The following is a 23622-nucleotide window of genomic DNA, read 5'->3' on the forward strand; positions in this document are numbered from 1 at the left end:
TTTTATTTTTGGTCAAACCTGGATACTGACAATGAAAAACAGAAAGATAAGGGACTATTAAAATGGGTTCATCCATCTGTCTGTCCGTCCGTCACACTTTTTGGGACACAATAACTCTCCTTCTAATTGAGCTACAATGTTCAAACTTGGTGTAGGTGTTTATTAGGTCAATGCCTTGATGGAGTTCGAAAATGAGCATTTTATGCTTAGGGTAAGCAGAGTTAAGCAATTTGATTGGTTGATGCTTTGGGACACGATAACTTAAGAGATAAGCAATTTATTTGATTGATTGATGCTTTGGGATACAATAACTTTATTTCTAATTAAGTGAAAGTGATGAAACTTGGTGTATAGTTTCATCACATCAATACCTTCACTAAGTTCGATAATGAACATTTTCTGCTGAGGGTAAGCAGAGCGATAAGCAATTGAGGTAGAATGTTCAAACTTGGTGAAGGCATTCATTAGATGAATGCCGTGACTGAGTTCAATGATTAACATTTCCCGCTAAAGCTAAGCAGAGCTATACAATTTATTTGACTTTGATTCTATCTGATAGACTGATGAAACTTAGTGTATAGTTGATACTCAGTTTGATTGCTCGATACTTTTGAAAAAGATAAACGTGCAATTAATTAATATGTGTCATCTATTTATTTCGGGATTTCGACGTAGTACATCAGCCTCACTGTTGGCTTGTTTGTAACTAATAGTAATTTATTTTTACAGGTTTGAATTTAGGTGATGAGGAAGATGAAGATCCCGATACAATGGCTGACCCAATAAACCAAGTCGATCTGAGGGTAGATATTTTGTTGAATTTATGTGTATTAAACTAAAGAACATATTTTGACCAATCAATAATTAATTTGTTTAAAATGCATTACAAGAAGCTCCTCCCCCTCTTCTTCCAACATCCTATGACAGGTTCCTATTAATACTTATATGCAATTTTACCCTGCCAAATTAATGATTATCAATTTGGTTTTATTTGCTAAATCACAGCCTAATTCTCATTGATATTTTTGTCCCCTGTGTATAGTTTGATTATCAATATCTTGACTAAGTTTTTGTAATGAGCATTTTATGACTTAAGTTTTTGTAATGAGCATTTTATGCTCAGGGTAAGCACAGTGATAAGTAATTTAATTGGTTGAGACTTTGTAGCTCAATAACTGATCCTAATTGAGTGAGAGTGGTGAAACTAAGTGTATGGTTTCATTACATCAATACTTTTACTAAAATTATGATGAGCATTTTATGCTTAGGCTAAGTAGATACATCAATCTGATTGGTCGAGACATTAGAACACAATAACTCTCCTAATGGAGGTAGAATGTTCAAACTTTGTGTAGATGTTTAGATGTAGATGTTGACTGTGTTCAATCATGCACATTTTCCACTAATTTGATTGTTTGAGACTTTGGAACACAATAACTTTGGTTTAACTTAGATGAGAGTGATGAAACTCATACTATAAATTCATTATTATACCATATAAATTCGATGATGAAAATTTTCTGCTTAGGCTAAGTAGCTATAAGCAGTTTGATTGGTCAAGACTTTGGAACATGATTACCCTGATGTTTTTTGTGGTAGAATGTTTAAACTTGATGTCTTAATTTTAAAAAGTCCAATGGTGTATGATAGCATGTATTATTTCATTGGATAAATTAAATAATAATAATAATAATAATATATATTGTTTATAGACCGTTACACACAAATTGTCTCAACCGTCGTTACATGGGCGTACTACACATAGTATATACATAATAATAAATGAATAAACACTATCAATAACTCATAAAAAAATCTCAATTAAAGATATACAAATGTATGCCTATAAAAACATTAGATTGACTAGTAGTTATTGCCTAATTGAATAAATATGTTTTGAGGTTGGATTTAAACAGGCTGAATTTGGTGAGTGATCTAAGTCTTAGTGGCAGCCCATTCCAGAGAGTAGGCGCGGCACGACTGAAGGCGCGATCGCCATACAACTCACTGGTTTGTTTTCCATGTGTTTTGTGGGAAAAGGGTCGCAACTTCACCTCATCACTGCTTCTAGTCCGATAGGATGGAACTTGAATACTAATGATATTAGTGAGGTAGCAAGGCGCTGACTCGCTATGGCGTATTAACTTGAAAATTATACATGACAGTTTGAAATGAATCCGCTTCTCAATTGAGAGCCAGTGTAGTTCCCGAAGAATGGGCGTGTCTGTGATAGGCACAGGCTCTTTGATCAAGATAATGCACATCTTGAAATGAAGTCAGTGTTAGTCTGTGTTGCTTAGCTTTTGGAAAGATGCCTTTATAACAATATAATATGTTGCATGCCATTCTGCCTACAGATAAATACAGTTCTAAATACAAGTTAATATTTTGTGTATTTCAGATATATTTAACAGAATTTTTACAGCAGTTATCTCAGCAACCATGTTATTCAATGTTCAGCGTACATAACAATGAAGCAGAGAGACAAGTTTTACAAGCTATTAGTATACATGCTTAACTTTGGTTTCTCTTACCCCATGACACTTTCTAAAAAAAATACCAGACTAGTCAAGTATTTGGTTAAAGTTTTATTTTGCTAACCAAGACATTGTGCTCATTGCCTTGTTCAGGCCTAGGGGATGGACAGACTAATATAATTATTGGTTTTTAGACTAAAAACTAAAAAAAATTGTCTGGTTGATCTTGGATGTTGTGAATTTACACAGCAGGGGATCTGAGTTTATAAAAATAAATTTATGTTACTATTTTTGAAGTGTGTATATCAACAGGTTGTTTAAATTTCATGTTAGCTTTGTTATCTTGTCAATCTGATTAAAACACAGATACTACTTCGTTTTGTTTTTTATAGTTTTTTATTTGTTTGTACTACACTAGGATCTGGAAGAGTTGTTATATAACCTGCATTCTGAATAGTGTGAGGGATAAGCCAATGAAATGATCTGTTACGGGAACTTCTTGGCGTGCAATGCACAGAACTGTGGGCAAACCACTAGAAATGTCAACATGTCATAGGATCAAAAGCCGCTACCAATGCAAATGGTCAGATCTTCATGTGTAAAAAAAGTATTAAAAAAAAAACGAAACGAAATATAGATCTGTATTTTAATCAGATTGTTATCTTGTCAATGATATGTTTTAACTGCACACAATTTGTATATATATAATTATAAACTGCTGAATGAATGCTCATAATGTAATTTAAATCTAGGCTATTGTGGTTGACATACTAATGATTAGTACCTGTACTGTTAATTGGATAGTTTTTGACTTGCTCTTATCAATTATCTGATAGCGGGAAAGGACAATGAAGGGAGTAGAAGCTCCTTCCAATTATCTCATTCTCCTTTCTAGGTAAAATGTTTTTTTTTTTTAATGGGGATTGGCGCGATATAAATTGTGACCACTTCAATTATTTGATGTTTCAATTTGTGTGTTGCTGTCAAAATAGACCCAAATCCTGCGTATTTGCTGAAAGAAAGAAAACAGTTTCGGTCTTTCATATCCAATAGTTTAAAAACTAATGTGGATATGCAGTAATGATTTGTATCAAACCATTCGATGTTCAATGATCTTTCTAACAATACTAATCATGTCATTTTATAATAATCAATTTTCATTTTAAATTTGAGAAGAAAAAATGTAATAAAAAGCCTTATTCAGAGAACCAGACATCCATATTTTAATCAGAGCTTGTACTTCCTATAATTTTGTTTTCTCACAGTCTGATAGTAACAAAGTCGCACAAGTTTGTAATTAATATATTTTAATATTGACTAACAATAGGATAACCTACCATTATCTTGTAATTATCCTTGTCATGTTTTAACTTGTTCTTGTTTATGCTTGTACAGTGTTATATATTTTATTCGCCAAATAAACTTATGCAATTCCTTTTCCATTATCTTGATTTTGTTATAAATTGAATTTATAATGGCATTCACTTACTATAGTTTGTGGAACACATGCTGCCATACAGACATCTTTGAATAGTATTACTCCCTCTATTCTACTGACAACAGAACTTTTATCACATTCTGAGAAATGAAATGATCATAAATTTAGACTTGTCATAACCCTTTTACTAGCCTCTGCAGCACAGGATGAGAAACAATCTGAAAGACAAATTTAAGTAGCTTCTAGTGGTCTGAACCAGAATAAAGCATACCGTATTCCTCGGCCCTTATTGTGTTTTGGTCAGTTTGCCATACATATTGATCCCTTCCAAAGTAATTTACAGAATATTGCAAATAAATCCATCAACATCTTCGTTAATTTCAACTTTACTGTTCTTTATTGATTTGAAAAACCTTGTGGACACCCAGGAGGCTCAAGTCATCATCTTGATTTCCTTGATACATGAAATCAGATGCACTGTTCAGATTAATAGTATAAAAGACGGTGGATTTCTGATAATTACTTCAGGATTGTTGCCCTTAGTCATCTTTTAGTGGCTTGTAAATAATCACCTACAAAGATCCACATAGACTGCTCAGATGACTTATGGGTATATGTAACAATATTATAAATCTAATATAGCCCTGTTAACAGTCAGATTGTTAGATCAAAAATAAATTAATAAGGCAAAACAAAAGTCATTAACAATGAATATAATTAGTGTTTATTCATGTATATATTTATTCAGATCTTAACAAAATATTGTGTCTTCATAAAATAATAATTACATACAACATTATGTACAATTTACATAACAATATGTAATTTAGAAAAAAACAAAATGTAACATTACCAAAAATAAAGCTAAGCCGAAAATTTGACATCAACTTGTATATTATGCTATACGGATGGATCAGATATTGAGATTTTGGAATGTATGTAATATATTCTGCTATATTTAATGAAAAACAGGACGGAGATACATAAGTAAGCTACAATAAAGCTATTTACACATTTACAAAATTTAGTTAAATACGTCTAGTTACAATATAAATGTGAATATTAAAAAAAATCATCTAATTTTAATTAAACATTATTTTTTTTTGTCAACCAGATCTTTAATTTGATCTGTCAGCCATTCGACACCTTCATGTAAACCTTCACCAGTCATCGCATTACTAGCACAGATATGCCATGGCTTATCCCGTATTAACTCTAATCCCATTAAACTAGAACATTTCACACTAGATACGGCTTCTCTCATATCCATTTTATTAGCAAAAAATAGAATTGGTATTCTACGGTTTTTAACATCAGGATGTTGTAGAAGCTGATCGAGTTCATCTTTAGCGACGACCATTCTTAATTTATCGCTACTGTCCACCACAAATATAACACCATGACACTCTCTATAATAATGTTCCCAGAGATTTCGATATCGACCTTGCCCTGACATATCAAATGCTGTAAAACTTAATGATTTTGTGGCAAATTTCTCCACATTAAATCCTACAGTAGGAACTATATCATGAGCTTTTGTGTCATCAGGTTTCAGTTGATTTAAAATCGTTGTCTTTCCGCTGTTATCTAAACCAACAACTAAAACATTGGCTTCTTTTTTCTTCACTCCCAACCATCTTGCTAAAATATCAAACAAACCCATCTCCTTTGGCAAATTGACAGAATTACGTGTGGATTTAACTGGTTCCAACTATTAAGATTTTCCTTGTTATATTCTGTAATGAACAAAAAAAACATTACATTAGTTGTGAACTAGTGAATACTTACTAGTATAATTGCATAAGCTGTGAATACTTACTGGAATAATTGCATAAGCTATGACTATGTTTTTACTTGTTGACTTGATAAGCTGAATGCCAGTCAAGTCGTCCATAAACAAAGTCGTAAATAAACAAAGTCGTCCACACGAAAAATCTGGTTATGTCGCCCATTGGTGGAGTCGTCCACACGACATAGTTTACTTTCAGGACACAGAAAGTATTCTTAATTAGTATATTTTTTTTGTGTCGAGTTCTGCTTTATCATCATTTCCCACTGGTTTTCACGGTGTTGATATTAGTATTATTTAATTTACGTCAATTGACAGACTATTGCCATGTATCGGATGTAGATATACATTGTTTAAGTTGTTAAAGAACTTTTAACTATGTGGAACTTATTGGACGAACAGTTTTTAATAAATAAACCACGGGTCCCGCTATGTGGTTTTTGTTGTGAGCACTTTGAATTTTTACATAAAGCAAGTGGATTCTTTTTCCCCAAAGTTTTTTTTTTCTACCTGCACTGATGAAGCCAAACATCAGCCAGCTGGACCTCCCGCTTTTTAACTTGTTTTCATTATGACAAAGAGAGAAGATGACCCACCCTCTCTTCTCATGACAGCAATTTTATAAGTGTGTTTTAAGGCGACTTTTTGATTTACAAGGACTTTTTTATTTTTGTGTTTTTACCACGCCTTAACTGTGGACAACTTTAATTGTGGACAACTTGACTTGCACCTGATAAGCTAGTTACAAAATTGTACCCACGGCTACAATTGATACACTATTCCAGATTCCAGGCTTTGCGCAAGTAAAATTAAGTTCAGTTGCAAATTTTCAACACATCATCACAGTTTGCATGGAAATAAGTAATTATGTTACAAATAGTGAAGAGTGGAATACTGAAATCTTAATCTTATCTTACCGAACAGTTTTTCTGTATTTTTAAGTGACGTAAAATCGGTGGCCATTTTAAAATAAACAGAAATTTCGCATAGCAGTTGGGTTTAATCAAATCACATAATTATGCGCTAAGGTTTTACCTTTATTTCAATAATGGGTTAATATATGTTAAGCTATGTGAAGTACAGTTTGGGGTTAGTGTAACTGAAAATAAGGGAGTTATAGGCCAGTAACTTTTTTTGTAGCCAAAACTTGCTCAAAGGAATTCCTTAGGACGATCCACTACTGTGGCTGGAGCAAGACGGAAGACATCAGTACAGGAACCATTTCTACTGATATTATAAGCTTACTCACACTCACAGCAGTTTCCATCCAATATGTTGCGATCTACATGTTCTGTCATTACAACTCCAACACGTTACACGATTACAATGTGAAATTTTATTCATAACCCGAAACTGCAAATTAAATATTCTTTTATTTTTTTAAAAGCTGCGTACGAATTTACATAAATTAAATCTACTACCAGGCACCTGAATACATACAATGCCATGTACTAAAAATCGTAATTCGTATAAGATATCAGCTAAAAACTGAAAGGTAAATATTTGGCATGACCTAATCACACAGAAGCGTAGGTCTAGGGACGTCCGACGTAAGGACAATGATTAAAATATCAGGGAGGTCTGCCTGCACAACTTCAATCTGTAATCCTTCAAAATATACTACTACTAGTACTACATTGTAAATAGGGCCTATAATATAGATAGTATTACTATAAATTATTACTATCCTCTAGGTCTAGTCCGATTAACATCACTATTATTCAATCTTGAAATAAATTCACAAGCACTAATAAAATTTGCTAACCTGTTTCTACATTAATGGACGGATACCTAAAGTCTTTAACCATTTGCTCAGTCAATCCATTTCTGTATTGTTTTCGCTGTTAATAAAATCGAAATATTCTTGACAACACGTAAACTAATCCACCGGCTTCTTAGAAAATATTTAATACTGGGCATGCGCAAGGTGAGAATATTAAAATTTGATACCAAGAAAGACAAAGAATGTTTTTCGTTTTTGAATTTACGCAGAATATTGTTCCAGTGCCAAAATATCACAGTTTAGTCTTTCTATATTGATTTTTTATAATAATGTTTGTTCATATAGCAATAATAGAAAAAACATACCATCCTGATCAAATGATATATAATTTCATTTTCGCATACGTTTCCTGTTCCAAATTTTTTACAGCCAAGAACGATAACTCCGATAAAAAAATTTGTACTAAGATTTTATCGTTCTTCATTCATGTTAAATAAGTAATAGCTAAACTAATTATGCAACTAATAAGATGTTCAATATATGTGCATGGTAGGTTCGATGACGAACGATAGATACATGCACTAGAAGCGCAAATGAAAAGGTAATTTACGATGAAACTAATCGACAGATGTTCTCTCTGTAGCGTTACAACTTACATACAAGCGTACTGAGTTACTCAGTCACAGTGCATCTTTAACTTTAAATCACTTTACGCCACAATCTCATTCGCAATATATCACTATATCAAGTATCACCACCACTATTATATCAGTTTCATTTTTTATGGGACAGGACCCCAGTTAATATTAGTAGCTAGTGAATCGCTACATGAGTACATGTAATTCCTTATTCAATCCATGGTCTGTATTAATAGTGTATCGCAGACAATGTCCTCTAACCTAGCTATCCTGCCTCTAGTACTAGTAGGCCTACTGTCTACTAGTAGTAGGCTATAGTTTAATACAGTAATTAAGCTGTAATAGGCAATATGAAAACACTGCTCTATTAGTCTTTTAGCCTCTACTTCATCCACAGTACATTTGCTCTAACATTCTAAGACTAGAGTTACCATTCTATTTCTATTTTTCTTCACTGTAATTCTTCTTTGATTGATAAAGCTAATCATTTCTCATTACATCTGACTCAAAAAATTTATAATAATCAAACAATTAGAATTTTGTGATTCAAAAACACAAACAAAAGACCGCATTAAGCTGCGAAGTTCAGGAATGGGTCTCATAATGGCAGATCAAATGAAATGTATTTTGTTTATATTTTTGAATAATAAAATGCTACTTGAAAATAGCGTTTGATTATTACATAAACTTGTAACAGGTGTGGCGAGAAATGATTCCTTTTGATAACCAAAGAAGAATTACGGTGAAAAAAATAGAAGCTAAGGGCTCCATAAAAGGCTTAGAACAGAGGTGTGGTGGATCGGTATACATGTATTCATATTGCAGCTTAATAGGGATGCACAGAAATGGTCAATTCTTCATTTTTTATCATCAATTGTTTATGATTTGACTTTGAAAGCTTGTGAATGCGAGACAGATCAGAGTACTAAAATCTTTAAAATTTCCTGGGTTGGATAGAATTTACAGGAATTCATCTTATATTGTACCTAAATTGTTGTGCTGAGTATGGAACTTAACATGTCCAGTCTATATGTTTTTTATTCATTTCAGTCAGCATTGAAATATGGCTACTGAATATAGTCGAAGTGTACTGAAAATAGCTGTGGCTCAAATATGTCAGAATTTAGGATGGAATTCAACTCAAGTCACTCCCTTAGAACTTCTGACAGATGTAATGGAACGATATATTCTGGAACTAGGAAATATTGCACATCGCTACAGTGAACAGTGTATGTTTACTCTTTAATGTTTTTACATTGTTAAATAGTGTTTTGACTATTATAATGAACAATATGTCTTTTTGAGTAATAGGCGAGTTTTTAGATATTAAATTCTGATTGTTTTGACAAACTCCAACTACTTTAATATTACTCCTTCTATTCAATATTCAGTCTATTATAGCTTATCAGTAACCTCAGCTATAAAATGAATTAGCTACAAAGCTCTGGTCATTCAATATACTGTTAAAATATGTAGGCTTCATTTTCCTTCAATAATAAATTGATGCCAAACAGATTTCAAGTAAGTTATTTTGTGGTTTGGGTGCTGCAAATGCATAGTAGCAACATTCGCGTCATGTGAAAATATGACATCGATGAATAATAATCCCAACTGTGGTTGGTTTTTACAACATTTCACAATATAAGTGTTGGGGAACTGTGAAATGATCTGTTGTTGTTTTTATGCTTAAAGTAGCTAAGTCTCTAACTCAATATCATCCAAAGTGAAAACACGAATTATTTGTCAATTCAAATCAACATTGATGTTGTGACCTTACCGGGAAAGGGTAGGCTTCTGATATCCAATATTTAAGACAAAATAAACATTTTACCATTGGTACACGAATCGTGTACCATAGTGCATTTCAGCGTCATTTGTAACAAGTGACCAGAAAGAACGAGGCTAGATATATTCCACAACTCATGTCAAACGTTGACGCCATATTTTATCTGGAGCGCATGCACAATAGACTGGAATAACCAGACGCTAAAATTACCTTTTGGTTGATACTCATGCCGTATTTCGTGGGATATAACTGATTTCAAATTAGAGTCAAAACGGAAACAATTGAATGTAAATCAGTTTATATACAATCAGATTACATTATCATATGCGCTGCGACCCATTTGGGTCAATTTCTAGGTCCCAAATATTAGCGATTTAGCTCCTTTAACCTTTACATGTACCTTTTGATTGCATTATGGAATTATTATATTTTTTATAACTATATAATGTGTTTTATTTTGTTTCAGTTGGTAGAACAGAAGTCAATCTCGATGATGTTGGTTTGGCATTTCAACAGATGGGAGTGCGACTGGATGAACTTACTGAATATATTAGTCATGTTGAACCAGTTCCCTTTGTCAAGGAAATTGTGGCTTTTCCAGTTCCAAAGAAAAGTAATTTACAGTTTCCTAACCCAAGGAGCCGTGAAATATTACAACATCGCGAGGAACACATTCCTGCGTATTTACCTCACATGTTTCCTGGTGGAAAAGGTGTGTATATATGTAAATGAGATTTTAGTTTTCATCTTTCAGTTTGTCAGTTTATATTATTTACCTTATATTTATTGAAATTGTGGAGTCATTTTCTTAGATTTTACCTAATATTTATTTACACCAGTGGTGAAATTTAAATAGAGATTGTGCTGTCTTAGATTTTACATAATATTTATTTGCACCAGTGGTGGAATTTTAATAGAGATTGTGCTGTCATTTATTCTAGATTTTACTGTAATGCCCTTGTTGTGTCAATCTGATTCAAACACAGATCCTATTTCGTTTCGTTTTTTATTGTACAAAATTTCATTTTACTTGTCTTTACTACACTAAGGGGGGTTGGATGGCCGAATGGTTAGCATGTGCGTGCTGTATCATAAAGTCTGTCATTGAGTCAACTGGTGGGGTTTCGATTCCCCGATGTACGTGACAAGGAGTAGGGTCGCCTGTCCAACCTCGTGGGTTTTCTCCGGGTCCTCCGGTTTCCTCCCACTGCTAAAGACCCCTACGCGCAAGCGAATTGTGGAAATAAAATTGAACCATGTGTTAGTCCCGAAATGACCTGGTTTGAGTCGAGTGGACATTAAACCCCATTTCTCTCTCTCTCTCTTTGCTACACTAGGATCTGGAAGAGTTGTTAGATAAGCCACTTTCTGGTTAATGTGAGGGATTAGCCAATGAAGTGATCTGTTACGGCGAGTGCTCCGGCGTACTGTGTGCTGAACTGTGGGTAAACCACTTGGGTCAAAAGCCGCTTGTATGACCTCTGACGCAACCTATCACTATAACCTGTCAGATCTTCATTTAGTGTAGGCCATCGAAAGTATAAAAAATGAAACGAAATAGGATCCGTATTTTAATCAGATTGTTGTTGTGTTATCCATTGACTACTTTTTGTACAAATCTCAAACATGAATTGTGCTAAAGGTATCAAGTGCAGCAATGTCAGAGGGTCTCTCGAACATTCTTATGTGGTGACGAATATTGTCAGATTTATATTGAGAGTATAAATGAAGTTGAATTGTGTATTTTATTTGATCAATTTTAGATGATGTTGATGAGCCTCTGTCATCAGAGGTGGTTGGACTCGCTCCAGAATTTGCATCACCTATGGATGTGAGTCCAGCTGCTGCTGAAAGTCGTTCAACTACAACATCAGCTGAAGGTCCACCTAATAAACGTCCAAGGTATGATATAAAGCTTTAAGCATAAACACCCTTTGAAATGTATTATTAAAGAGGTAATATGATATCACCCAGATGATTGTCAATGATCTGCAAAGCAATGATTTCATTTTGATGTGATTTGACTATACAGTGGAATCAGGTGCGATGTGATCATATCAGATTGGGACAGATACGTATGTCAACCTATTACTGAGATATGAATGAGTTTATTTTTTATTTCAGTGCAGTATTGTATAGAGTTGTTTTAAAAGATAAATGACAAGTCCCTGTACAATGTACTTTGCTATAGATACTCAGTCATAGGTTGTATTTTGAATGTCATATTTATCTTAGGAGCCACAGTGGCTCAGTGATTAAGAGTTAGATGTTGGCTCACTATCCTGGAGACCCTGTGATCCCTGTGTTGACTGTGAAAGTTCATCAGGACTTTCTGGCATGGTTTCCCCTTGTCAGTGGTGCAGGATGGAGGGCCTGGCAAGGGACAACGTATAGTTGTTTGAATATGGTGAAAAACCAAGGTGTCATGTACACATTGGTCTGCACCTAAAAGAACCAGTGATAGATGGAATTCGGATAGGCTGTAGTGTCTGAGCAAAAGTTCTCTCATAACACACTGTATGGCATATGCCCATATTTATTAGCCCGGTCGGAGCAGATCAGTAGGATCCTAAATCCCATTTTATTTCATACTTTATCCATGGAAAAACTAATTTTGAAATGATACTAATTTATATTTCAGAATAAGTAGTGCATCACTTCCACCAGAAGCTGATCCATCCCAGTATGAAATGCTGAGTGTTTCCATGTCTCAAGAAGGGGAACTAACACCTAAAAGACAAGGAAAATTACCAGATAATCGCACACCACCAGCTGGATTTAAACAGGCTTTGTTCCGGGACCCCCAGCCATCGCCTAAAGACCAGTTAAAAGATAAAGTGAAAGAGAAATATTCAGAGAGTGAGAAAGAAAAATCGGACATAGATGTTGTATATGAATCTGACAATAAATCAAATAATCATTCAAGCATATCAGAAAAAAAGAAAAAATCTTCATCAAAAGATTCAATAAAATCTAAAAAGTTTAAATCGAAACCTAAATTAAGTAAAAATGATGGAAAGAAAAGTGTTAGTGGAAGCAAAGTTAGTGAGAGTTCCTCTAAGGATGGTAAAAAGATCTTGAGTGATAAAAAGAAGAAAAAGAAAGTGATCAGTATTGATAAGTTGGGAAATGTATATGGTGCAGATGGTAAACCTATCAAAATCAATAAAAATAAAAATTTCAAGAAAGATAGCAAGACTGAAAAGGAAACTAAAGAAGCAATTAAGCAGTCTATGCCTTTGCCACCAGAAAAAGCTTTGACTGACGAACTTCTTCTTTCACTACCTAATCCAGATGAAGAATCATCCAATTCACGCGGTGATTCTCCTGAACGTTTGGTAATTGCATCCGAATCTGATATGAAAGAAAAACAAAAATCTGCTCGATTGGCTACTGTAGATGATTGCATTGATGAAGTTATTCGTCAGTCTGTTGTAGAAGTTGAAAGCAAAGAAATCAAGTCCTCACCTGACCATAAAGAGACATCAACAGGTGACCCTGACAAACCCAAATCACATGATCTTGCTGACATGGATGATACTATAAATTCTGTCATTAGACAAACTTCAGAAGATAATGACACATCATCAGTAGAAATAAAACTTGAACTAGATTCAGAACCACAATCATCATCAGCTACTCCAAAATCTCCAACCGCAGAACATGATAAACTAAAGAAAAAACGTAAACTGAAAAATGGAAAATCTAAAGATAAGGGAGTCAGAGAAAAACTGAAAAAGAAACTCATCTCTAAATCTCAAAAGCCCGAAATAAAGAAACAGGTTATTCCAAAATTGCCTGACAAATATTTAACTGATGCAATGAAAGTGTTTGCTTTTAGTGATAGTCCAGAACGCCCTGAACCAGAAATAAAACAAGAACCTGTAGATACCATTGTAAATGAACCTTCTGCTCCCCCATCTCCTTCACCACCTCCCATTCCTACTCCAGTAGTACCTATTGAAGTTAAGACTGAAGCAGTTCCTGACAGCCCCAAACCAAAGGTAGAGCTTCGAGAAGATGCTTCTGTTCCCACATCAAAGGATTCAACAGAACAAGCCTCAGCATCTATAAAGACTGAAGCTGAGAGTGAAAAGAAACCCAAAGATAAAGAAAAACATAAGGTACGGTAGAGGTGACAAAGTCAACCTTTGAACTCTTGAAATATGTATTATATTTATTAAACATACATTACGCAAGAGCTAAATCTGCCAATTGCAGGTCTTTCTTTAGGCCTAAAATGTTACCTAAATTATTAATTAGACATTAATTAACTTATCCAGACCATAATCAACTCTTGATGGCATCGCTAGCCTGTGATATTTACTGGGTTAGAACCCAGTCTGCTGCTTCTGATTAAATCAAAAAAATGGATAATCAAGACTAATTTTTTTTATTGTAATGACTTTAGTAATGATGATCGAGGCTAGGCCTAAAATTCAATCGCTAAATACTCAGTTCAGGGTGGATCAATTTGACTAAAATTATCAGCAAATTCCCTTTACATTATCTAGTTTTTAACTACCAGCTCTTTATCTAATCTCCCATAATGTATCTTTAACACTGATTGCTCATTATTGGTTTCATTTCATCATATGTAATTGACCGATAAGTGACCTATCAATATCGACCGCTACTGTGCATTTCTCCTATAGAGTCGCTGATATCTGTTCAAAAAGATTTGGTAAAAACCTATATAATTGTGAACAAATCATTCTCTTTTGCTTAACCCACATAAATATCTAAATAACTCATAATCTCAATCATACTTTATTAATTAATTAATCATAGAACAAAAAATAAGATAAGATAGTACCCTGCGTTTTCCAACTAACACTGACATGTATCTATATCAATTATCATGACATTTAGGGCTTTTGAATTTGTAATATGTCTTCCTGTCCACATCGAATATAGGTAAAACCGATAGTACCCATATCAGCATTATCGGCACATCACTACTTACATAATACATTAAGAGTACATACTGTACCACTTACTCTCATATTGTTTATACATGGTTGTTGGTTGTCAAACATTTGTATACATGTAGCTGATAGTCAAATAGCTTGTCATTATTTATACTAATTACTACTGTTCACTGTGCCCCCCCCCCCCGAAAATCATGATAAATTACACAGAGAATATTCGTTTAATTGTCCAAGAACTGAATATCCTTAATCTTTGAAGGACTGCAGTTAAGTAAACACAAGAATTTCAGGCAACAAATCAGGCATCAACTAAATATGATACTACAGTGCAGTCCAAATGTTGTGATCACAAATTGCAGAGCACATCAGGGTTTTTTGACAGGATTTGCTATCTCGGTATTAGTTGACTTGTTCTTTGGAAATTTTCTTTTTTAAAAGGCTTGTTATCTACCTACTGTCTGAGAGAATGATGTCTAAATTAAAATGTTTTTGTGTTTTCAGAGCAAAGAACATAAAAAGGACAAGAAAGATAAAAGAGATAAGGACAAGAAGAAGAAAAAGAAGAAAGATAAGGATAGAGAGAAGGACAGAGACAAGGATAAAGAAAGGTCTGGAGATAAAGATGAGAAAAAAGAAAAGAAGAAAGATAAATCTAAATATGATAAGGAGAAGAAGCCAAAGGTACATGTAACTTTAAGGTCTTTAAACAAACTGACGCAAAATGTAACATTTAGTAATTATTTATTTATGTTGATATATGGTTGATAACCACTTATGAAATCTTGTTTTATTATAAAAATGAATATATTGAAAATTTCATTCAAATTAATTTATTCTGGGCAAAGTTATCACTGTTTTAAAAAGAACTGTCATAACCATTTATATACTTATGGCAAATGAGCTTGATCCTTCTGATTTAGGTCAAAATAAAGTATTGAATCAAATTGATGTGTTAGTTTGATTAGTGATGGGGCAAGCTCTATGTGACTTGAATATAGATTTTTGCTTTGAAGAATTAAATGAAAGTTGACTTGTTTACTTAATTTAATTTTATATTTGGTTTCATATGTCAACAGTGGACACAAATAGGTTATATCTCAACACAAACTTTTCAGTGAAGACAGATTATCATTCCACTAAAGACCTAACATATAAAAATCCAATGATTTGTATTTTGTGGGAGTGGGGGAGAAACTCAAATTCAAGAGATTTATTAAGATATTTTGATTGTATGCCACATCTGTTATGCCATTAAAATTGTTGAATAGGTATACCACCGGTATGTATCATCCTGTAATTTTATTTTATTTTGATTCCAGGAAATTAAGGATGAACCTCCATCAACACCTACTTTCCCACGGTTAAAATTAAATATAAAACTTGGTGGAACGCCAATTTCATCTACTTCAGTTCTAAATTCTCCATCAGCTTCTGCTTTAGAAACATCTATTGCATCACCAAAGTTAGATCCAGGGACTCCATCTAGACCTTCTATAAGTTCTCCATCTAGACCTGAGATACCTAAACTGCAAGTTTCATTCTTATTACCTTAACTATAAGGGCAGCCTACAGACCTATTTGATGGCCACAAATGTTATTTGGCAACAAATAAATTTGATAATAAACAACTTTGTTAGCATCACATAATCTGAAAACTAAATCCATTTCTATGGGGATGGTGCTATGTTAACATGGTTTTGTAAAAAGATAATTTTGTCTTTCAATGTTACTTCTTAAGACACTTGAAAAGAAAATATGTTCATTCTATACAAGTCTATATACAGCCTTTGTGGTCAAGCAAGTCATTTACCTTTGTGTCTGCACAAATCCACAAACTGACTTGTGAACTACATGTGCTTACCTCGCTTGGTGGATAGGTAGGGTATGAGATCTACCATCTGTCCAAGTTAGAAGAATCCAGCCTTTGTATGTGACTTAGGAGTAGGGTTGCAGAATTTACTTTTGTCGGAGGGAGTTGTGACCTCTCCTCTTTGCATCATCATAAAAGCCTTAAAAAAGTCTTAAGGACTAATTCCTTAAGTAAATTACTTTTTATAGTGTTTAACATATTAATAACCAATTTAATTGATAAGTGCATGCAATCGGGAGGTCCACATCAGTTTGTAATAATACATCATTTTGAATTTGGTTTCTCTTACTATATTTTCAGGGTTATCAAACCCTTAGCAAAACAAGTTGAAGAACAGAAACAGAGAGAAGAGAAGCAAAAATTGAAGGAAGAGAAACAGAAGTTGAAAGAGGAAAAACAGAAAATGAAAGAGGAAAAACAGAAATTGAAAGAAGAAAAAGAAAAAGAAAAGGAATTGGAAAAACAACGGGAAATAGAAAGGGAAAGAGAAAAGGAGAAAGAAAGGGAGCGTGAACGAGAAAAAGAACTTGAATTAGAACGTGAGAGGAAAAGGAAAAAAGAGGAAGAACAAAAAGAAATTGAGAGACTGAAAGAATTAGAGTTAAAAAAACAAAAAGAATTGGAATTGAAACTTCAGAAAGAAGCTGAATTAGAACTCCAGAGGAAAAAGGCAGAGAAGGAAAGACAGGAAGAGGAATTAAGAGAGAAACAAAGAAAAGAAAAAGAAAGTTTAATGAAGAGTAAAAAAATAGCCAAAGCTGCAAAAAAATTACTAAAGAAACAACTGACCGAACCCCTACCTCCAAAAGCTGTCAATCCTCTAGTAAGATCACGATCTCGGTCCCCAACTCCTCCCACAGTTCCTGCGTCTCCTGCATCATCAAGTCATTCTTCACCTTCTCGTAGATCTCCTCCCTCATCACCAGTAAGATCACCACCAACAAAATCTTTGTGTCCATCCCCCATAGTTCTGCCAAAAACATCACCAACAACGCCAGTCAAAACGCCGAGCAGAGGTAGAGGTCGTCCACCTAAAAATAAAAACTCTCCTAAAGTTCTGAAACCATCACCTCGGAGATATTCACCACGCACAAAGTCTCCAGAATCTCCAGGCCATAGTGCCAAAACTGGAACACCTGTCTCGCCAGGTTCAGATGATATTGACAGTGGAGTTGTGGCTGAGACTGTAGGAACTTTTGTTGTAAGTAAACTTCTCTTTAAATTTTGCAGAATGCAGAAACCCTTGAGAACAATACTAGCTAGTCAGTACTAGCTAAAATCATTTCACCAAATCCTACTGAGTAACTAGCAACTATTCTGAAGAGAACCATGTTCTGTATTGTGTTCACAAACTTTTAAAAGGCAAAATACGAATGGAAAGATGATCTATTTTTTTATTTTGATATTCAGTGAGATTGTTCAATATGGATTGTTTTAAGGAAGAATCCTAAATACCTAACGCAACACACTTTTTCCAGTTTATCTTTATGGCCATATTTTGACTTTTAAAGATGGGTTCCCGCGTACAAACTGGGTGATTTAATGGTATACATGGACCAAAAACATATTCAAACTAATTAATTTGTCATAATTATGCTTCAAATCCTTCTCAAAGATTGTAATTGCAAAGGAATGCCCTGCTATTAAAATTCGATCAACCCAGGTCATGTTTTACGTCACGTCTTGGAAGTCAGAGGAGAATTCATTGCATACATAAGACAATGTTGTCTTTAATCGCTTACTATTTATTACAAATATCGAATCCTAATTAAATTCTCGGATTATCCACTACCTGCGTCTTGTCCCGTCATTTTTATCTCAGAAAGTATTATACGTCTAACTCTTCATAAAGTTTATCAACTTGTACATCAAGCGCTCAATGTTCGCTTGTGACCTTTGACATCACGCATGCAGAAGTTCCTAATCATCGGGCTGTTGATATGGGGAACCCTTACATTTTTGTCCTGTATACGCTCCATGAATGTTTTTCGGGGAATCCAGTATTTTTCTAGTAAGATTGGATATCTCTACTTTCTATACATACCAAAATTGCCATACTTTTATTGAAAATAACCACCAGATAAATACTTTACTGTGAACCCATCTTTAAAACTTGTGAATGAAATACGGCTCTAATTTCTCAGTGGTTATGTGGTATTGTTCTTTTGGGGCGAAGGAGAAACCCTATCAAATTTTAGATCGCGGCCATATTGTACTCTTAAATTAAGATTTATGACTAGATAATTGTTGCCTCATAAGACTTCCTGTAGGATGAATCACAGAGCACTCTACGAGAGTGGACTGATTTGATGAAATGAAATGTTAATTTTAAGTTTTATGCATTTCATGAAGATCGATTGTAACTTAAAATGCAATTTTAATAGATTTTAGTTTAAATTCCTTTGCCCGCGCAGTGCACAATTCTGGTGAGGGCACTTAGAGTGTAAGCATAAATGCTTCGGAACTGAATACTCTTGCCAGGTTGAACTAATGGTTACAATACCAATGGGGAGATTTTTATATGTTGTAGCAATGTTCACACATGGTCAGACAGTCGTAGAGAGATGGAATAAATGAGTTTATTGAGTATTATTCGTTTTGAAATGTATTAGTGTTTGTGACCCAGAGGGTCTGAGACTGTTGTCAATATTTGATGAAAAGTTCCATTGCCCATGCGCAAACGGGAGTTTGATTTTTTATGTGGTTGATTATCAAGTGTTTTTCGCCAAGTCAAGTAAGAGTTGCACCCCTTCCCACAATATCCGGTTTCCTCCCACTGCTAAAGACCCCAATGCGCAAGCGAATTATTGAAATAAAATTGAACCGAAATGACCTAGTTTGTGTCAAGTTAATGTCAAACTCTCTCTCTCTCTCTCTCTCTCTCTCTCTCTCTCTCTCTCTCTCTCCCTCCCTCCCTCCCTTATTGGCCGTAACTTCCTGGATTTAGGCCTGGCATTGCATGAAAAATTGCTTTTTAGCTCCTAGAGCCTCTAGAGGTCAAGATTTCCTCTTGATAAGCTTATATATGATAGATATAGATATAGGTATAGGTAAATATGTTACTGTGTACTAGTTTTATTATATTATTATTGCCATCCATTTATTCTAGGATGCTGCTGGAAACCAGATATGGATTTGTCCAGCTTGTAAAATGCAGGATGATGGAAGTCCTATGATTGGTTGTGATGGTTGTCCAGATTGGTATCATTGGTAGGTATACAGGCTCCGTCCACTCTCTAGAGGCCACAATTTTTGACGAATGTTTTTTAAACTTTAGCATAATGGATTTTATCATTAGATGACAGTTGGGATGGAATTTGAGTGTAATCATTTTTTGTTATTTAATTAGCATATTTTTGCTTGTGGGCTCCCTTGTTCAAAGTTGATTGAATTTCAGCACAATATTGTTTATCTTTTTCCACTCTCTGGAGGCCACAATTTTTTAAGATTTTCTGCTCTCTGGAGGCCACAATTTTTTAAGAATCTTTTTCAAACCTTAGGATAATGATTCTGATGGGTATACAACAATTGGGATTGAATTTGAGTAATTGCAATTTTTGATCCGATTTGCGACTCTTTAATTAATGTAATTTTGGTTGATGATTGATCCCAGAAAGCATAGATTTTTCGATTGACTTTAATGTAGATTCTTCTCTTAACCAGTTCAAACAATTCACAAATTTTACTGGGTAGGGTATTAACCAATCATTACAACCAACCAATTTGTTTTTGTTATGTCTGGTTTTATTAAAGAGAATGGGAGCTGAATTACTATATATCCTCCTTCCTAATTCTGGACTCTGGCTTCTGGCTTCTTCATTTCAATTATAAAACCTGGTCTTAACTATTCAGGGGGGGTTGGATGGCTGAATGGTTAGCGTGCGCGCGCTGTATCATAAAGTCTGTCATTGAGTCGACTGGTGTGGTTTCGAATCCCCGGTTGTACGTGGCAAGGAGCAGGGTCACCTGTCCAACCTCGTGGGTTTTCTCCGGGGTCTCCGGTTTCCTCCCACTGCTAAAGACCCCTACGCGCAAGCGAATTATGTAAATAAACTTAAACCATATGTTAGTCCCGAAATGACCTAGTTTGTATCGAGTGGACGTTAAACCCCATTTCTCTCTCTCTCTTAACTATTCAAAATAACGAATATTCACCAAAACAAAAATCACCTTGCAATACTTGTAAGGGGCTGTGTCAAGCAACATTTAATTACATTACAGAAAAGAGCACTTTTAGTTCCTTGCTAATAAAACAAGTTTTTAAAAAAAAAAAGATTTGCTGAATACCATGCTGTGCTCTGTTGTTTTCCAGGGTTTGTGTAAATATAGTACAAGAACCACCTGAAGATGAAGAATGGTTTTGTCCAAGATGTCGTCAGACTAAAAAATCAAAACCTAAAATGAAACGTAAAAGAAAGAAAAAAGTTTAAGAAACATTATTGTAGTTAGTGCTTCATGTATATTTATTGTATATAAACCAACAATGAAAATTATTCGGATTTTATATAAAGTAAATTATAAAACAATAATTTTTAGTTTTCTGTCATCTAGGTTACAACTGTTATTTTAACTCTCTGCAGGTGGAATTCGTTTGAATTTACAAAGATATGATGAAGGGAAATTCCATGATCTACCACCAGTTACAAGGTGGACGAAGTCATGATATTATAAAAGCCCAAAGGCATCTTTATTTTTTTATACGATCTAAATGTAATTGATGGGACTGATTTAAGCTGATGAAATATGGGCTGGGGGATTTGGTTGTATATTTTTGATGCCCCCGTCTCTCCATCGGTCGGTCTGTCTGTCCATCTGTCAGCGTATTGATTTTCAACAATTTCCATTAATTACTGCCAGAGTTATAACCCTTGATAACTTTTGAAAAATCTTGTGGATGCTCAAAAGGTAGAGTTAATATCCGATTGACTTTAAATTTATACACAGCGAGACAGAGAAGCCTGTTGATTTTTGAAAGATTTCCATTATGGCCCTTGATCACTTTGAAAAATCTTATGAATGAGTCTAAAGTTAAACAGGCATTATACAGGACCATAAGCATGAGTTCGATTTGAAGCACATTAGACGAGTTCGACCATGATTTAATTTAAAAATGGTGAAGTGAGGCTAAGAGCATCAGTGCACACATCTTGTCATGCCTTCAAAGGCTAATATCTTTGCTCAGAATAAAGTAATTTGAATGAAATTTTCAATATATTCAATTTTCATTATCGTTTTATACAGTGTTTAAGGTGTTGAGACAAACAGGGATATGGTTTTTCAACAATTTTCGATAGAGTTATGAGGAATTTTTGCAGGAGGGTGTTTGTCAGGTTCCTGAGAAAATGTATCCCCTCCCCCCCCCCCCCCTCGGCTTGAAACTTTTTTATAAATACATGGTCTCTATCGTTATTTTGGCGTATATACATACACACTGAGCTTTTTAAACTGGGAAATCCAACCTCCTGTTTGACGTCAATTTTTATTATGAATTAATTAATACCATGATATTGTGATTCAATTTTATTGATGCAAAACATTAATTGTGATATCACATGTCTATATCATTATCTTGCGCTTTGAGTGTCCATCCTGTCGCACAATTATGGCACTTTTCTCATAAAAAAGGTTGTTTTACAAAAAAAAATTGTTTGGCCCCCCCCCCTCTGGATCCGCGCCTGGATGTATGTGATCACCACAAAAATAAGACAATTAAGTACACCTTTTGAAAATTTTCCCTATTTAATTCACGTACCAGCTTTCAAGTTCACGTCAGTAATACTAAATAAATTACTATCTTCGTTGATTCGGTGAAACGTTCGTGTTTCATCAGTCCAGTCGATGATCAAAAATATTAGCATTTTTCAATTATGATATAGTAAAAACGACAATATTTTTAAAATTAAGCCTTTGTCGGAATGTGTATATAAAAATAACGGTAAACGCTATTTAAAACTGGTTTATTGACCTAATTCCAAGCGATATGTCACGTGTCATTGGAATTCAGCATTGGACATATTATTCTATCGGAAAAATATATCATTAATGGCTGATTCTTGGCGTATTAGGGGTTCTATAAGGGGATTATACTCAATGAAGATATAAATTTACATAACAACTGGTCAGTGAATCCATCAATGTATGATCCAGTTATTATTTTAATATCTACCGGTACCTGGAATTCGTAAGGAGCGTGGAAGACGCTCGATTGGCAAACCATGGCCGAGATCGTCTTCTTTCGCCACGTGGGCTATTTTTACAAAAGCAGCTTACTGAACCTGTTATGAATAATCAGCAAGCATGTTTTATCCAAATTACCGTTAAATGTGCTAATTAGGCTACTCAGATTATGAACCACATGGCCGATTCTCACTAAGGTATGTATGGCTGTTGTTGTAGCGGACAAGCAAGTTGACTGACTTCTTAAACATACACTATGCAAGAACTAAATCTGCCTATTGCAGGTCTTTCTTTAGGCCCGAAATGTTATATAAACTATTAATTAGACATTTATTAACAAAACTAGACCATAATTGTCTCTCGATGGCATCGGATACTCGAGATTTTAACTAGATGAAAACGGTTCGCCATTTAAAAATTTAATTTAAAAATGGGAAAGCCAGACTAAGTCCCGATTATACCAGTGCCTTGGTTACCTCTGTGCACAAATCTTGTCAAAACTACAAACAATGATAACTTGGCTGAGAATGAAGTAATTTGAATGAAAGTTTCAATATTTTCTTTTTTTATCATCTATTTTTGAATTATTATAGCAAGAATGGCCAACTCTTTATTAAACTCTTAACTAATGTATCTTTAATTAACATGTAATAATTAACCCGATGTAATTTAGCCGATAGAAGATTAATTCGTGATACCATAGTGGCCGGTTCATTGTTTTACCAATCGGCTAGATTAAACATCAATCGGCTAAAGCCGACAAAAAACAGCCGATTAAGAACACTGTTATGAC

General features: G+C 34.3%; 3 protein-coding genes across 4 annotated transcripts in view; 2 read left to right on the forward strand and 1 right to left on the reverse strand.

Moving 5' to 3' along the window:
* The window catches only part of LOC126828141 (importin-9), a 30810-nt gene extending 26893 nt beyond the window's left edge, over positions 1-3917 (forward strand). Inside the window, exons 24-25 of the mRNA XM_050557733.1 lie at positions 730-803; positions 2402-3917. Coding sequence (XP_050413690.1) covers positions 730-803; positions 2402-2518 — 191 coding nt within the window. The 3' untranslated portion in view covers positions 2519-3917. The remainder of the gene's footprint in view (positions 1-729; positions 804-2401) is intronic.
* A 722-nt stretch (positions 3918-4639) lies between these two features.
* On the reverse strand, positions 4640-7615 carry LOC126827848 (ADP-ribosylation factor-like protein 6). 2 transcript variants are annotated; one of them, XM_056102375.1, is made up of 2 exons: positions 6954-7069; positions 4640-5651 (listed from the first exon to the last, which is right to left on the reverse strand). In XM_056102375.1, exon 2 carries the CDS (start codon positions 5576-5578, stop codon positions 5009-5011), a length of 570 nt encoding a protein of 189 aa, XP_055958350.1. In that variant the 5' UTR covers positions 5579-5651; positions 6954-7069; the 3' UTR covers positions 4640-5008. The 2 variants fall into 2 exon arrangements, with proteins under 2 accessions (XP_055958350.1, XP_050413374.1); XM_050557417.2 differs by lacking the exon at positions 6954-7069 and adding an exon at positions 7470-7615 and having other exon boundaries at positions 4642-5651.
* A 261-nt stretch (positions 7616-7876) lies between these two features.
* On the forward strand, positions 7877-21171 carry LOC126827372 (transcription initiation factor TFIID subunit 3). The gene is made up of 10 exons (XM_050556664.2): positions 7877-8028; positions 9116-9294; positions 10318-10563; positions 11615-11753; positions 12493-13975; positions 15284-15463; positions 16102-16310; positions 16953-17853; positions 19762-19862; positions 20965-21171. Exons 2-10 carry the CDS (start codon positions 9129-9131, stop codon positions 21080-21082), a joined length of 3543 nt encoding a protein of 1180 aa, XP_050412621.1. The 5' UTR covers positions 7877-8028; positions 9116-9128; the 3' UTR covers positions 21083-21171.
* The last annotated feature ends 2451 nt before the right edge of the window (positions 21172-23622 follow it).

Source organism: Patella vulgata, chromosome 7, assembly GCF_932274485.2.
Source record: "Patella vulgata chromosome 7, xgPatVulg1.2, whole genome shotgun sequence".
Taxonomy (NCBI): domain Eukaryota; kingdom Metazoa; phylum Mollusca; class Gastropoda; family Patellidae; genus Patella; species Patella vulgata.

Bases quoted from the DNA above. Each gene is read 5' to 3' on its own strand.
- LOC126827372 (XM_050556664.2), top strand. From the start codon at position 9,129: ATGGCTACTGAATATAGTCGAAGTGTACTGAAAATAGCTGTGGCTCAA. The intron at 15,464-16,101 runs GTACATGTAACT...TTTTGATTCCAG, and splicing joins ATAAGGAGAAGAAGCCAAAG to GAAATTAAGGATGAACCTCC. The intron at 19,863-20,964 runs GTAGGTATACAG...GTTGTTTTCCAG, and splicing joins TGTCCAGATTGGTATCATTG to GGTTTGTGTAAATATAGTAC.
- LOC126827848 (XM_056102375.1), bottom strand. From the start codon at position 5,578: ATGGGTTTGTTTGATATTTTAGCAAGATGGTTGGGAGTGAAGAAAAAA.